The following is a 16377-nucleotide window of genomic DNA, read 5'->3' on the forward strand; positions in this document are numbered from 1 at the left end:
CTTAATTGTTTAATTTGAACCTTGTTTGAAGCAGCAGCTAAAGTATTTGATATTAGCTTCCAAGCTAGATCCATCTTGATTTCTTAATTAATTAACTTATAAAAAAATATGTTCATTAACTAGCCGTCTTACTAAAAATATATTATTTTTATCATACTGCATTTGTCAACAGATACATTCATTCATGGCCATTTTCAAAATTCTGCCATTATAAAAACGAAAGTCTAATGTAGTACCTACTCAAGCCAGCCCCGCTGCCTGCAGCCACCCTCAGAAATATTAACGCGAGTTTTCTAATACTAGAGTAACCTACATACCTATATATTAATCGAAAGGTTGGTTACTACGTTCATTATCGTATAACAGAGGGGTCATCAACAAAAATGTGAATATAACTGTTTTCGAAAGGCAGATTTTTTATAAGTTACAATTTATACAAATGTAGTGTGTACTGCAGAATAATGGTGAAATCTACAAGATTTGTACCAGCGGTTACCAGCGTACCAGCCCGGAAACGAGGTTTCAATTATTATACAAAATGTTCTTTGAACCATATTCCATATTTTCCATTTATAATTATACCAATAATAATAGATAGCTTAATTATAATTCTTTATTAATGAGCCACCGCGTGGCTTCGCCCGCTTGCACAATACAGTTATTTATTTTCTCATCTTAAGTACTTTCGTGATCTAACAACATCAGCTTCACGCTGTATCTCGCACGCTGCAGGGTAGGTAGAGGGAACTTAGTGTTAAGACACTCTGTTCCTCATTTTCTGCCAGAGTCTAGAGGCATTGCGTGTTGAGTGGCAGAACTCAACGCCGCACTTTTGCCTCGACACCAGAGCGAAAAAATTGTTAGTTTCAAGGGCAAGTTTCTCTTGTAGCAATATTGTAATCTTTAGCAGTTTATTTTAATTGTTTTGCAGGAATATTTGTGTAAATATAATTAAAACAAATGTTTATAAGCAATAAAAAAGTGTAAGGTGTTTATTCGTTTTATTTCTGCATTTATTTTTTCATATTGTACCACAAATTATTCAGCCTCTTTCAAAATCATTTGGAAGTATTATTGTTTAAATTATGTAATAATACTTCCAAATGATTTTGAAAGAGTCATAATTCTGACTTTTGAATAAAAATCGGTTTAAAGCCAAATTTTAAATTTATTTAGATGGTAGCAGCATCGTTTTGTCACCCACTTTTTAGTATGAAGTGAACATTCTTTAAGTGTTCTGTGATAATCATCGACAAATTTCCAAACTATTATTTATGGTCGTTTCGCGCTATATTCTTTGTCAATGTCAAAAAGAATTGTGGATATTAAGTTAAACTCAATGTTTGATTTAAATCAAATTCCAAAACTGAAATTTTGATAAAATAATAATATATTTTTGATTTATTAAAAAATATAGTAGTTTCCAAAATGTACGTTCGTATCCGTATGATTGGTAAGCCCGACGCTATAGTCGTAGTTGAATCTAAACTTTCAAAGATTGAACAACTTCGAATCTTAATAAAAGATAAATTTAATGTAGAGCCCAAATTACAACGGTTGTTTTATGGGGGCAAATTGGTAAGTTTCTTAGTTTTTATTAATTTTTAGTTTTAGAAGCAGTTTAGTGAAACTATAAACCTTAAATGCGAATGCGAAGAAAAATTATAACCATTAAAAATATTTTTTTTGAGAGTAGGAGGAAAATAAAAAGACGCTCTGTATTTAAAAATGCTCTCTTTCTCTCGCTCGAAGGGCCATAAATAAAGAACTGAACTGAACTCAAAAAGCTTTATTACCTGAAATACCAAACAAAGACATGTGTTAGCAAACAACTAACTGATCATCTCAAGATTCCACATATATCAGTCCCTTCATTTGGCCGCTGCCATTGGATGGGATAGTTTTGAAATTTAAGGATAAAGTATTAAGAGACAAAGTGTGGTCTACTAAAACCAGTTTGATAGGATTTGGTTTTACTTTATCATAGTTCCTGACACAGCCATGGCACAAAACTTTCTTAGCAGCTAGACAGTGCTTTGGAGTGACTAAATGCTGAACTAAAAACGGTGTTATTATAGTGTGAAGTGATGATGGTTTAAAGCATCATATCACTACAATAACTGAGTTACACACCATTCAAAAAACTATTTGTAATAATTCTGTGATACCTTCATTATCAAATCCGTTTACAATGTTGAAATCATCTAAATACAATATTGATAAGACTTAAAAAAACAATAAAAAAAAATTGTTAACTATTATATATACTTTCGTTAGTTACGGCATATTTTTCTAGCAATACATTTTTAGTTCATTGGCTTCAATGGCCTCAGCAACTTGTGTAGAAGTAACCCAGTTTTTGCATAAAGGCAAACAAGACTTAACTTATTATTTAATTATCATAATGTGGCAAGTGAAATCCAAAATTTATACAGTTTAAGTTACAATTGAATTATAAATAAATAAATGTGCAAATGCAATTTTTGTAAATAATTTTTCATCATAATCATGGCATTATTTTTACACTTGTATTTTTTAAAATATATTTAAGAATAAATTTTACATATCTAATATTTCAAACTGCTGTTTCTTTTTGTTTCACCTTAACAGAATTATTCTAAGAAGTATTTTTTCTTAAACTCATGCTAAATTATTTTGGATTGGTTTTTGACAAAGTATCAAATGTAAATGTGGTGTTGGGTTTCACCACTTGGGAAATTGTATCAAAAATTGGGCAGTGTGTGTGGATTGAAATGGAGTGAATGGTGTCAATACTAGATTTTCTCTGCCTACCCTGCTATTTTCAGGATACAGTATAAAGCTTAAAAAAAAGCATCTTTAAAATTTATGATTTACATTTTAATAGGATTAGCATGTATATGATTTATAATAAGAATATTTGAATATCTCATAGAAGAAACTACTTAGCATTCCATGGATTTTACCATTTTGGATGACAAGCTCAGACCAGTTCTTGCAACTTTCAAGTCAAGCATACCTTTAAGTGTCGTCATCTCAATACACATCGAAATACTCCCTCCTCAACTGTCCAAGCTGCTCTTTCTACTTAATAAAATAAATATATTTAATAAATATGTATTACTAAATTGCCTACCCCTTTGCAGCTAGAAAATGGGTATACTTTTTATGATTACAACATTAAACTTAATGATGTAATCCAACTGATGAAAACGAATGAACCTCAAGTGAGCCAGGAAAAAAAATCAGATAATAAAACACAGACTAAAAATAATGTTTTAAATGATAAACAAGAAACAAATGAAATAAATTATATAGGTAACACTTTTATAACATTTTGATCATAATTGATTTCTAGGTCATAATATGTAACAGTTTTTCCACCTATTTGCTTTTTACCAAGATAATAAGCTAAAGCAAATTATTTATATATACTTCATACTCATTATGATTATACTATATATCTCTACTAATCTATGAAATACTTCCAATGTTTATATTTATGTTTAAAAAAATTCTGTTATTTTCAATAATTACTATATTTTACAAACCCTAGATACTGACAGTACATTATATCTACCTGGTGACCTAGTAGATATAAAAGATAGGTATGGTACATGGTGTGAAGCCAAAATCCTGAACATAGTTCTCGATCCCAATATTACATATGACAAAGAAGAAGTCAATTCAAGCACCAGCTTCGTAAATGACACAGAAAATGACATTGAAAATAAACCACCAAGTACAGACTCAGATGATGAAAGCAAATCAAAAAAGAAAGGTATTGCAAAATATTTTTCAAAACAAACAAACAGTAAAAGGCGTAAAGATAAAACAGATAGAGTGAAGATTAGCGATGAAAATATATTATATAAAGTGCAGTTGGATGCAGAGTAAGTAAAATTGAGAAATTATTATTTTTACTGAGAATTTATTATATAAAAACTAAAATTATTTCATAAAAATTACAATACTTTTCTTAGTTAAAACATTGTGTCTGGCATACAACTGGGAAGGCAGAGGGAATCTATTGTTACGACACTCTTCTCCCACTTGCAGTCCAATTTTCGGGACATTGTGTGTTGAGTTACTTTTCTGTTCTTTGTTCTGTTAAAAAATAAGGAAATGAAAATAACTCCCTTCCCTCAGCTAGGAGTTGAACCCAAAACAGCCATGTTTACTGTTAGATGCTGTACTGCTATGCTACAACAACCTCTTAAATATAATACTTTATGCATTTTATTTTTTGTTTAATACATTTTCTCTACAATATAAATAACTTTTAGAGAGGAAGACTCAAATTTATTTTGCAAATTCAAAGAAATAAGACCTAGAGCTAAGCGAGAGGTGGATATTAAGGATGTTAAGGTCGGACAGATATATATGATTAATCACAATACTGATGAGCCATTAGAAAAAGGAGATTGGTAAGTTGGCTTATTGTTCACTAAGTAAATACATTAAAATTGAACTTTCAATAGGCTATTAAATCATTAAACATTAGATAAAAAGGTATGAAAAAATATAAAATATTTTAAATATGTATAAAGTTACCTCATAAATAACAATATTTAACTCATATTGATTGTTTGTAATTATTTTTTTTATGTTTATTTTTTTTACTTTTGTGGGATCGAATTTACAACTTTCACATAATATAGTTTATTAACAATTATATATTATAATATTATATTTAATATTTGATTTTGCAGGTATGACTTCAAAGTTGATGAAGTAAAGAAATTGAGAACTAGTTATGAATTAATAGGCACCTTGTACTTGGGACCAGACTCTGTGCCTCAAAACGACACTAAAGTGAGAATACATGATAAGATATTTGTCATAGAGCAACCTGTTCCCATTACTGAAAGAACAGAGGAATTTAACAAAATTATTCCTGAGAAAAGTAAGGAATTGTTATTTTACTTTAAAAAACGAATATATTTATGTTCTTGATTATATTTTAAACAGAAATTAGTGTATACTGCAGTCCATCAAGTAATTTAACAAGGGGATGTTAAGCACTAGCACCTGTGGGTTCAATTCCCACTTGAGGAAATTATTTGTTTCCACACACTCTAGTGACGTACACTCTAGTGAAATGGGGCGCGGGGTCGAGTTCTCCTACTCAATACACATTATCTTAAAAATTGGATGGAAAATAAGGAACGAGAGCCTTAACACTAGGTTCTCTCTGTCTACCCTTGCTGGATGTAACATGAAACTAAAAAAATATTTAATATTTTACAGGATCAAAGCCTCTTGATTGCTTGAAATGTCGTGACGATGAAGACGCGCAATGCAATCAATGTGGATGCTATTTATGCTCCGGTAAAGAAAGTCCAGAGAAGGTATTTTTTAAAATATTAATTTAAATGATAATTATATCATTAGCTTTAATAAACTATATATAATTTTTGTACAATATGGCTAAGCTGTCTTAAATCTAAGCCAATATTTATTTTAAAATCGAGGTAGAAAAACTGAGTGACTTAAGTCAACTCTCAATCTCCTTTGCCATGCGGAAAAATGCATAAAACTGAAACATAAACTTAAACTAAATTACTAAATTCACACTTAATATAATATAATAAAAAGTCAAGCAATATAATAAAGTAAAATATCATTAAATAAAATAAAAAAGTACATGTATTTCTTTTGCACATTTAAGATAGTGCTATGCGACGAATGTAACCACGGGTTCCATATGAAATGTCTATCGCCACCTTTAACGGTACTACCCGACGAGGACTGGTACTGCCCATCTTGTAAACGGGATTCCAATGACGTCATCGCGCCAGGAGCCGCCAAGCAGACAAAGAAAAACCATGCCTCTAAAAGTAACAGGGATTGGGGAAGAGGCATGGCGTGCGTTGGTGAGTTTATTTATTCATTTGGCAGAAAGGGTCTTTCAGGATAAACTTGGGAAAACTGCACCGGAGTTTAATAAATCGTTTTTAACAATGATTGTATTACTTTTGAAGACAGTCATGGCGCAAGGGCACAAGCGTGTGACTGTAAAGGCGACTTTTTGTGGGATCGATCTCCACTCAAGGAAATGAAATATTTAATATTATCAATTCTCCCCTCTGGTGTCGAGGCAAAGCACAGAGTTCTGGTACTCAACACGCAAACTCTCCAGAATTTAACACTAGGTTTCCTCTGACTACTTTGATGTATGCGGGATACAGAGTGAAGCTATATTACTTTTTATCCAAGCAGAAGCCTGAAGCCAGTGCAGTTTTCCCATGCTTGTCCTGATAGTTGACAAATAGTAGTATATAAGTTCTGTCTGCGTACCCTACTACATGCATATATATTATTACAGGGAAAACTAAGACATGTGCTATGCCTGCTAACCACTTTGGACCAATACCTGGCATAGAAGTAGGAATGTGTTGGCGATTTAGAATACAGGTGTTCATATTAACATATTATGTAATACTAGCAACCCAGAGGTGGCTTCAAATTAAATTTTAATTATAGCTGGATTAATCAAAATATTAACGTAAATTTTAGCCTAAGTGTTATTCTTCTGTATAAGGTATATTATTGTGATTTTTCCTCAAAATCTGTTCAGTAGCTTTTGCGTGCAGGTTGAACAAACATCTATCCTCAGAAACTTTCACATTTATAATATTAGTAGAATTGGAGAGCCATCCTACTAATGTTATAAATGTGATATGGTGGTGGTAAAATTGGACTGTGTCTGACTGTAAACACGATGGCTGTGAGTTCAACACTCATACAGGGAACTTATTTTTATTCTGCTTTCCCTTTTTTTCTTTGTGATAAAACAAAGAGCTGTATGATTTCTAACATTCAATATTCAATGTTGTGAATTGAAGAAAATAGTGTTGTGATACTAGGTTCTTTCTGCCTACCATGCTAAGGTAAAAATGTATATATGGCTTTTTTTTATTTATAAAATATGTATATTATTAGTATAAAGGTATTTTAAAGAAATAATATAAAATTCCAGTTGTCAGAATCAGGAGTTCACAGACCACCAGTGTCTGGTATACACGGAAGGGACGTCGAAGGAGCTTATAGTATTGTGCTCTCAGGTTAGTTCATTTTATCTACTGTTATTTAAATTTTTTTACAGCTTTACACGCTTTTCCCCCTTTAGCAGCGTGTTAGAAGGGATAAAAGTGTAATAACATATGAAACACTACCAATTATCCACAGCTCTATTTGCAATCTCATGAAATTCATAGTGTGTATTTTATAAATTTTAGAAGTACAAGGTAATTATAATATGCAAACAAAAAGACTATCTCGTAGTATTTTTGGAAGTTATGAAGAATTATGAATATAGCATGTAATTGCATAATGTAGCATATTATGGGAATTGTATTTGTAAGATTTGTATATAATATGTCAGTTTTGAAATTGTATTGAATTTGACATAAAATATTATTCACATTAGGTGGCTATGAAGACGACGTCGACAACGGCAATGAGTTTACATACACTGGAAGTGGAGGTCGAAATCTATCCGGCAACAAACGTACAGCAGAACAATCTTGCGATCAGACACTCACCAGAGAAAACAAGTAAGAAAAAATATTATTATTTATTTTACATTTTCTAAGGAAGTGAATATTTATTAGTTTTTTTAGCTTCACGCTGTACCACGATATTTACAAGAAAATTAATCTTAATCGATCTCAATTATAATATATATACACATTAGTTATACCTCTATTATTATACTAATAGTTTACACATCGCACCTTTAGAATTATAGTGACCTAAAAAAAACCAAGATTTTGGGAAAGAAAAAAAATAGATAAATAATAATTTATATGACGTTTCCCAAAACTTGATATTTTTAAAAGGTCGTTATAATTCTAAATGTGCGACATCTATAAAATTAAATCAATATAATTAGCAACTTTTTATATATAAATTCTTGATATTATTTTTTTTCATAAAAGAGCACTGGCACGTAACTGTGCAGTACAGCAAGTGACTGAGAAGGGCGCAGATGCAGGCGAAGCATGGAAAAAAGGGAAGCCCGTACGTGTGGTACGCTCGTACAAAATGTTGAAACACTTCCCCAAATACGCACCAAAAGAGGGAATACGGTAAATTAATGATGTTTACTTACAATATATAATTAATTTAAAAGACACGTACGTAACACAACGTCATTATGGAAATCCCACAAAACTTTATTTGTTAATAAAAAATTAACAAATTAATAAAACCAATCAAAGGGCACATCGTGCCGCTCACGCCTCATTCACGACATCAAATCTCATTCAAAAGTTGAACCTTTAGCAGCATTTTTGTACTAGTAGGTGTTTACGTTATTGGTATCTATTCGTAACTGCGTCACACGTAATACAGTATGATAAACATCGTGTAATGAAAAAAAAATCCTACGTCTTAAAGTATGGTTTGGGTTTGAAATATTTTCCCTACATGCTGCTCCCGTAGAAGGAGCGCAGTCGCCATTCTGTATTAATTTCTAATATAATTTAAAATTAATTCTGTGTATTAATTTTTAATATAATTTAAAATATATTTACATATTATTTAAAATATACAGCTCAAAATATTGTTTAGTTATAGAAAACTTTTGACATTCCTACATTATTTTATTTATCAATATAATATATATTTAGCACTGATTGGATTGCTTAGCACAAAACAATGTAGAAAACCAAAAATTATAAACAGGTTTACACAATTACTTGCTTATTAATTAGAAATACATATACTTTATATTATATATAAATACATAACTACCAACATATCTATAAAAAAAATATCTCTTCCAACTTCAGTTACGACGGCATCTACAAAGTGGTAAAGTACTACCCTGAGAAGGGTCTTTCCGGGTACCGTGTATGGAAGTATCTTCTACGCAGGGACGATCCAATTCCTGCACCTTGGGAACCTGGAGCAAAACACTTTCCTCTCGTGGTATGATATATTATTATTGAATATTACTTTTGTTTTAGAAATTGTATTTAATATGTAGCGGGACTCGAACCTGCGCCTTTTGGAAGCCGTCCAAGCGCTCCGACTGCTAAGCCATACATTTCTGTCTATTCTTATAATATTGTTACAATTTATTTATGTTGTTATCATCTCGGAAATTTTTATTTTTCAATTTTCCGCAAAGAGAATGACTAATAAATAAGATATTCTAATAAGTCAGACATTGCATTGCATATCATTGAAAATTTTGCTTGATTGCTCTCTATTTGTCCAAATAATAATTCATTCAATTCAATAATAAATAATTTCAGTATCCAGATGGGTACTTAGAGGCGGAAGCGGAGAAAGAAGCTCAGAAAGAGAAAAAAAGTAAGACCAAGGTAAATAAAAAGAGAGCTTTACGTAAGAGTAATATAACATCTTCGGAATCGGAGACATCGCCGCCATTGAAAAAACGTAAGACACAGGAACAGAAGAAAGGTATTGTTAAATTCTATGTATTCTTATAATGTTACTGATAACTTAAACAACATTTTAAAATTAAATACTATTTAACTATTATTTTTGTGTTGAATATAATAATGTAATAGATAAATGGAAACAATGTTATATTTATTTTTTTATTAGTATATTATTTAAAATTTACAGAAAACGGTAAAACTGCAGAGACCAAAATCCCGAGCATGTTTATAAAAAGTCCTAAATCTAAAAAGGAAGATGAGAGCAGCTTGAGTCCAGAAGAGCGAACCTCCATTGTTGCTGACACACTCAACAACAAACTGTGGGATGAATGTTTACAAATATGTGACAAACAAGGAAAAAAGGTATTTAATATTGTTGATCAAATTATATATTTTTTTTATTTTGTTTTTGCCTCGCGTAAGAAGGGCAGGTAGAGAGAACTTAATGTTAAGCCACTCTGTTCTCCAGGCACCATCCAATTTTCGAGACTGCGTGTTCGGTTACGGAATTCAACTCCTTCCAAACTAAAATTATTTTTTTTCTTACGTTTTTTAAATAGAAATTCATCGAACATGTAACACAAGCTTTCCTGTGTATTATATGTCAAGAGGTCGCCGTCAATCCCGTCACGACACCATGCCTACACAACTTTTGTATGGTATGTAAATTATTATTAGTTTTTATAATTCTTATAAGCAGGCCATTCGTAGATTATTTCCTAGTTTTTTGCCTGTTCATCTCATCAGATTTTTCCTTTTGAATTCATTGGATGTTTCGTTTTTTATACCAATTTGAAGTTAGTTTAATTTTTAAAAAAATATATTATAACATCATAATTTGAATTAAAATATTTATATATTCTGTTTTATTGAAATTGTAATAGAAAAATATTTTGTAATATATTTCATATTAATATAATTGATAAAAAATATTTCAGGCGTGTTTGAAAGTGGCGTTTACGTCTACCAAGTCACTGACATGTCCTTGCTGTCGACAGAATCTATCTAAAATGGAAGTTACTACAAACGACGAATTAATGAAAGCATTACGCACTATTCTTACAGGATATGATGTAGGAAAAAAGTAAATAATGATGAAACCAATGAAACGAACTGAATTCTACATTTATGTTAGTAAACTAAGATATTGACTGTAAATATATAGCTTTTCTATCTTTCCTGCGAAATGATTATTTATACTTGCAAATTGAAATTGCAAATATCCTAAAAAGAGATGATAACAGCGTAAATAAGTTAACGAGCATATAAGACTTTTGATGTAACTTGATAAGAATGTATAATTTTCAAAACGCGTACGTTTGGAGTACGTACAAGTTTTTATACGTTTTTTAAAAATAAATAGAGCCTTTCCCGCGATGTAAAATCTATAATGACAGTATTTGGCCATATATTTACTTTTAGTGTCATATTTGTTTACTAAGTAGAAATGGTTCTCTATATAACGTACATTTAGAGAAAGCGAAAGTATTAAGAGCACCTGTTTTCATACATATTGATGTTTAATTGTTGTAACTGCACTTTTTAAATAATGTAAATGTGATATTACTTTAGTGCTCACTTTACAGGACAATGACCTTAATTAACTTAATTTAACGTATTGTAAACCTATATACAAAGAAAATCTACTGAATATCACTAAATAAGTCTTCTAAACGATTCAACTTATCTATGTTCAGTCTTTTTCTAGAAGAGCTGTAAATATTAACAAATACAGCGTCGAGTAACGGCTTTAGATAAATTCCGTGCATTTTCTTTGTATTATGTATGTAACGTTATATCCCGTTCACATTTTAGTATAATAACTTTTTTAAATACATCTGAATGTGACTATTGATGTTTTCGTACATATTTATAAGCGTGTGAACGGATTACCTCATTACTATTATGTTTTGACCATAAAAGGTCACAAGCTCTATTATAAGTATGCAATTAATTTTATCTTTCATTTAATTTAAGTATAAGATTAGGATGTATGCAACGAGTATTGAGTATTGAAGTCAATTTTTTTTTATTCAAAATTAAATTGAACAACTTGTACTCAAATTTCGATGCAATAACATTGTATTAGATAAGTATAGGTAGTAATCACTAACTATTCCAATGCGTCATAGGATTTTTTTTTTCAATGTATATATAAATCATCCATTTCACTTTATATAACATCTCTGAAATTATAATGGAAAATCCCATTATATAAATCATCCATTATAAAATATTCATTTTCCACTTCTTTTATTGGTTACAATGAAATAAATGCGACGTCACATTCGATAATATGATTTTTATTGGAATTTATATTTAATACGGTATAATTTGTTTTTCAATATTAATCATTTCACTAACAAAGGAAATTTCAATTTGAACCTATGATAATATTTAATAAGACTCCATGCCTTGTGCGATTTAAAATGACTTTTTATGTAATCAACAAAGTCATTAAAATATAATGTAAGATAAGTAAGTAAGTAAGTATTTTCAAAGATAATTTCCCACAGACAATAATAATTTTAAATATATATATCATTTGTTTAAGATGAAATTTCCTTTCAAACAACCTGTCTTTTGTTTTTTTCTGATTCTAATGGTAATGAAAACATAGTTAGTTCCTTACTGTTTGTATTTACATTTCAGAGTACAAAATAAATTTAAGTTTTGTTTGATTTAATGATAGCTTTACTATATTAGTATTATTTTAAAGATACCACACTTAAGTGAACCTTCTTATAACAATTAATATTTAGTTAACTGGCCGTCCTACGCCGGCGCTACGCGACGATTGTACTTTTTTTCGATTTCTTCAGTCAGATGATTAGCCCCGGCTAGTTCTTTAAAATTTTGATGTGTTGAGGAACAGAGTTTTGCACTAAGTCTACCTTGCTATATGAAGGATGCGCCGTGATAATAAAAAATAATTTAATTTAACTCTACCCCTTCTCAAACAATATAATTTCAATATACTTGAGAATTTAATTTTGTTTAATTTAATTGTAATAAATGTCAAATATTAATTGCAGGTCATTTAAAATGATTTCGATCGTTAATTGTAGTTGACTAGTGTAATAGCTATCTTACTATAGTTATGTAACGGACATAACTTTGAACTGGTGCAGTTCAAAAGTTCAGGGGTTCCCTAACTTAACCCCAGTGACACTTGCATAAGCACATCGATATTACGATCGTAAGATATTAAATGTGAATTGATGTTAGAATAGAATCTCAGTGTCTATTACTTAATACTTCAGTTAAAATTTTAATATTATATAAGCAGGCCATTGATTGGTTTTGGTTTTGGAATTTAACGCATCAATTGTGAAGAAATTTCGCTTATCTTAGGTTATTCATAAAAAAAGATAGTTTTGAATTGTTTGTTAAAGCATTGATTTGTCTAATAAATATACTATTAAAGAAGTAGTTTTATTTTAAATAGAATTTGTTGAATACTATCACAATACAATGTTAAGAAGTGTAAACCAACATGGTCTTGCTGTTCCAGGGGCACATTTTTTGTATTTCTAATTTATAACTTATACATTTTTACTAAGAAATTTTTAACTTAACTTTAAATTATCTTGTGAACAATGAATTTTCATTTTTTAAAGTTTTTCTTTGTTACAAATGAAACATTTGGTTTATATCAAATCAGCGCTGTATCCCGCACGCAGCAAATATTTCAGTTCCTCCAGTGCGGATTGAACCCACTACCGGACGCGTGTACAATTACACACTTGTACTACACGACTGTCTTCAAATTTTTACTTCCATCCATGCATACTCTAAATATTTTCTTTTCATTTAATTAAATGAAAATACTACACACATTATAATTCGAGTTGAAAAAGTGATAATTATTGGTTGTGTGTGTTAGTTATCATTTCAGTTATTTATTACAAGGCTCATTACAAAAATGAGCGCGTCGTGGCATTGTAGCGCTATTATTAGCGATTTTCACTCGACGGAATGCATTATTATTTTTTAATATTTTTATTTCTTCGCTACGGCACCAATCTATCCGGCATTCCGTCACTCAACAAGCAATACTTCGAAAAAGACGGAAAGTGGGAAACTTAACTTGTCTTAACACTAGGTTCCCTCTGGCTACGGGGGTGCGGGGTACAGCGTGATAAATATAAATTGTGAATTCTGATTCTTAATCCATAATTTCTACTAGGAATAGGAAAAAAACAAGAAACTTTTTTTATATCTATTTATTGTGGGTCACAATCCCATACACAATAATAAGCTCTGAGCACAATATCACGATATATCAATATCTTGCACAACGTAATTAAACCAAGACATGTATGTCCTAATGAATACTTCTATTATAACATCACAGATTCATTATTAATAAAACGACCGGATTTCAGTAGTTCATAAGGATAATAACAATATGCTGTAAATATTTGTCTATATGTCCCTTTAATTAGTTTAGAGATATCGGATTATAACAAATTGGATATGTTATTATTTTGTCAATTTAACAATTTTAATTTTTTTTATCCAAAAGAATTCCTAAATATTTTTGTACCTGTTTTTGTAAGGACTGGAACAGTTACATTTATTTTTTTGGAGACATGTATGAAGTTGAAGTTGTAAGGTTAGTTTGGGGGCGGAACTAGCTGTTTTATATAAAATTATGGTATCATTTTAAAATTTCTATTTAAATTAATAACTAATTTATATACACATTGTTAAGACCAACCTTGAAGCGCCACCTTAGGCAGATCCGGCCAATATAACAAGAATATAAATAAAATATCGAAGGTAACAAATTTAGGATTATTACAATATTAACAAACAATATAAATTAATAAAATTTAGTCAATATACAGCCCGAGGAACACAAGAAGACATTATAATTTAACGACGATAATACCATACGGTCATAGGTACCTATTAGATATATGAAATCTTTTATCCGCTATTCATATATTTTGGTTTTTTGGTTGGTTTACAAAATAAAATATACTTTAGTATAACTATATAAGTATATATTTTAATTCTTCTTCTTCTTGTCTTGTTCTTGTCTTGTCTAACAACTTCTTGTCTAACTGAGGCCGACGATATATATTTGTGGAGGAAGTCCAAGTGTACTTATTTACTTAGTCTATCAAAATGCCTTTCCGTTTCACGACATATTCTCACTGTCAATATAATACTATGCTTAATACTACGCTTACATCTTACAATACGTGGCTTTCGGGAATCAACAATTCGTGTAAAAGTAACAGAGGCGGTGGATTTAAATAATTCTAATGCAGTTTCAATGCGTCACAATTTTTAAAAACGATAAAACGACATAGGTAGTGCAAAATTAAGCTATTTTGGCGTTATATAATATTTCGATAAGTATTTATAATACTCTTATTTACATAATATATTACATATTTAAAACAGAGCATGTAACAAATAAAAAAAAAACTAAAAATGTCTCAACTATTCCTAAACCTAGTAGTGAAGTCCGAGTCGCAAGTTTGCTAGCGTACTTTGTATGCCGGACGGCTCTACGATAATGGCACTAATACATAACTATTAATAACTAAGGCATTAGGCTTGTTTCTGTGACTGCAGTGAATGGTGCTTCAGTTGTGTTGAAAACGTGCCCATGGCCGGAGAACTTGGAGATGATGCCCTCTAAAGAGGTCCAGGTGCCGACGACAAGTCCCAGAGCCCCGAACAGTACGACGATGGCGTTTTTAATGATCATCCTGATCCTTTCAGAGTCAGATACGTAATACCAGTAGGTACAGCTTTGTATGAACGCGGGGAAGGCGAGCCCCAGTGCGGACAGACACAAGGCGCCAAATAGCGATATGAAGAGATCCAGCTCAGGCACGGCCGCGGCTATTCCAACTGTAAAGTGACAATATATACATTTTATAATAGTAGAATAAAAATATTTGAATTTAATTCATTAGTGTACAATGTGAACATATATTCAACTTATTATGACTTTTTACTGAAACTTTTTACTTTAAAACAATTCAACTTACAAGTAACCAGCACTATAAGAGTCCTCAAGACGTATTCCCATAAGAGGCGGTGGTTGCTATTCAGCAGACGGACGCCGATGTACTCATTCCACAAGATGTCGATGGCCACGTAACAGGCAAGACCGTGCGTGATGAAGATGGCGAACGCCAGGAGACACTGAACCACGCTCGCGAGTCTGGATTTAAATAAGTCACATGAAATATTATAAGAAAAAAAATATGAAATAGAATTTTGACTAAATAAAATTCAAAGATGTTTCATATTATATGTTTTAATTATATTTTTTAAATCTAAGCATTAGGTATTGTCCGGATAAAGCCTTTATCTCTGTTTAATAAGTAACATTTTGCAATTTCCATCGAAATTGGAACCTGTTCAAACACTCAGTCTAATAATGAAACGTCCAGTTAACTTTTTATATAGTTATAGATAGATACATTAACTACGTACGTCTCAGTATCTGAAGGCAGGTTGAGAGTAATGCTGCCAGCTGCCTTGCTACCATATTGTAGGTAACCGAAAAGCCCCATCCCCACGTACAGTATTATGATGCTAATCATAGCACGATTCAAGACTCCAAATTTGCCAACGAAGTCCTTAGGAGTTTTCATTTCATTTTCCAAAGGTAAAATCTGCAAAGAACTTGAATTATAAGTTAAAAATTATAAAACATATATTTTTATTCGTCAATAGGTTTCAACGTATGCAATTAGTTTATTCGTTGTATGTAAATAAATGCATAGAAATTACAATAACTATGTTAATATTTACATAAGTTATCATCACTTATTAGGGCAAAATAATTAAATACGAAATGAAAATTACGAATAAGTTAGTATAAATTATTAGATAACTGTCACTTGTCACTTAATAAAATGGATACCTACTGAAGTACTTATATTACAGTAGGTAATATAATTTCAATATAATTTACATCGAGAGGCACTTCCATAAAAGAACCTCTCAT

The 16377-nt window shown here is 30.8% G+C and overlaps 2 protein-coding genes across 2 annotated transcripts in view; one reads left to right on the top strand and one right to left on the bottom strand.

Annotated features, from left to right (window-relative positions):
* Nucleotides 1-1292: 1292 nt before the first annotated feature.
* On the top strand, nucleotides 1293-12821 carry LOC146527111 (E3 ubiquitin-protein ligase UHRF1-like). The gene is made up of 16 exons (XM_085205477.1): nucleotides 1293-1578; nucleotides 3126-3297; nucleotides 3536-3872; nucleotides 4266-4406; nucleotides 4692-4885; nucleotides 5230-5330; nucleotides 5651-5855; nucleotides 6308-6396; nucleotides 6962-7046; nucleotides 7412-7538; nucleotides 7923-8072; nucleotides 8778-8916; nucleotides 9246-9414; nucleotides 9583-9758; nucleotides 9956-10054; nucleotides 10334-12821. Exons 1-16 carry the CDS (start codon nucleotides 1429-1431, stop codon nucleotides 10481-10483), a joined length of 2484 nt encoding a protein of 827 aa, XP_085061603.1. The 5' UTR covers nucleotides 1293-1428; the 3' UTR covers nucleotides 10484-12821.
* Nucleotides 12822-14385: 1564 nt separating this feature from the next.
* LOC146527112 (proton-coupled amino acid transporter-like protein acs) overlaps nucleotides 14386-16377 on the bottom strand; it is a 35934-nt gene continuing 33942 nt past the window's right edge. Inside the window, exons 6-8 of the mRNA XM_085205478.1 lie at nucleotides 15861-16042; nucleotides 15410-15585; nucleotides 14386-15269 (exon numbers count right to left, since the gene is read on the bottom strand). Of these exons, the coding sequence (XP_085061604.1) occupies nucleotides 14956-15269; nucleotides 15410-15585; nucleotides 15861-16042 (672 nt within the window). The 3' untranslated portion in view covers nucleotides 14386-14955. The remainder of the gene's footprint in view (nucleotides 15270-15409; nucleotides 15586-15860; nucleotides 16043-16377) is intronic.

This window comes from Heliconius melpomene, chromosome 21, assembly GCF_056956725.1.
Source record: "Heliconius melpomene rosina isolate 202511_hmr_F chromosome 21, ASM5695672v1, whole genome shotgun sequence".
Taxonomy (NCBI): Eukaryota; Metazoa; Arthropoda; class Insecta; order Lepidoptera; family Nymphalidae; genus Heliconius; species Heliconius melpomene.

Excerpts from the sequence above, each read along its gene's own strand:
- LOC146527111 (XM_085205477.1), top strand. The coding sequence starts at position 1,429 with ATGTACGTTCGTATCCGTATGATTGGTAAGCCCGACGCTATAGTCGTA. Across the intron at positions 7,047-7,411 it reads TTATAGTATTGTGCTCTCAG|GTGGCTATGAAGACGACGTC; the intron begins GTTAGTTCATTT and ends TATTCACATTAG. Across the intron at positions 9,415-9,582 it reads GACACAGGAACAGAAGAAAG|AAAACGGTAAAACTGCAGAG; the intron begins GTATTGTTAAAT and ends TAAAATTTACAG.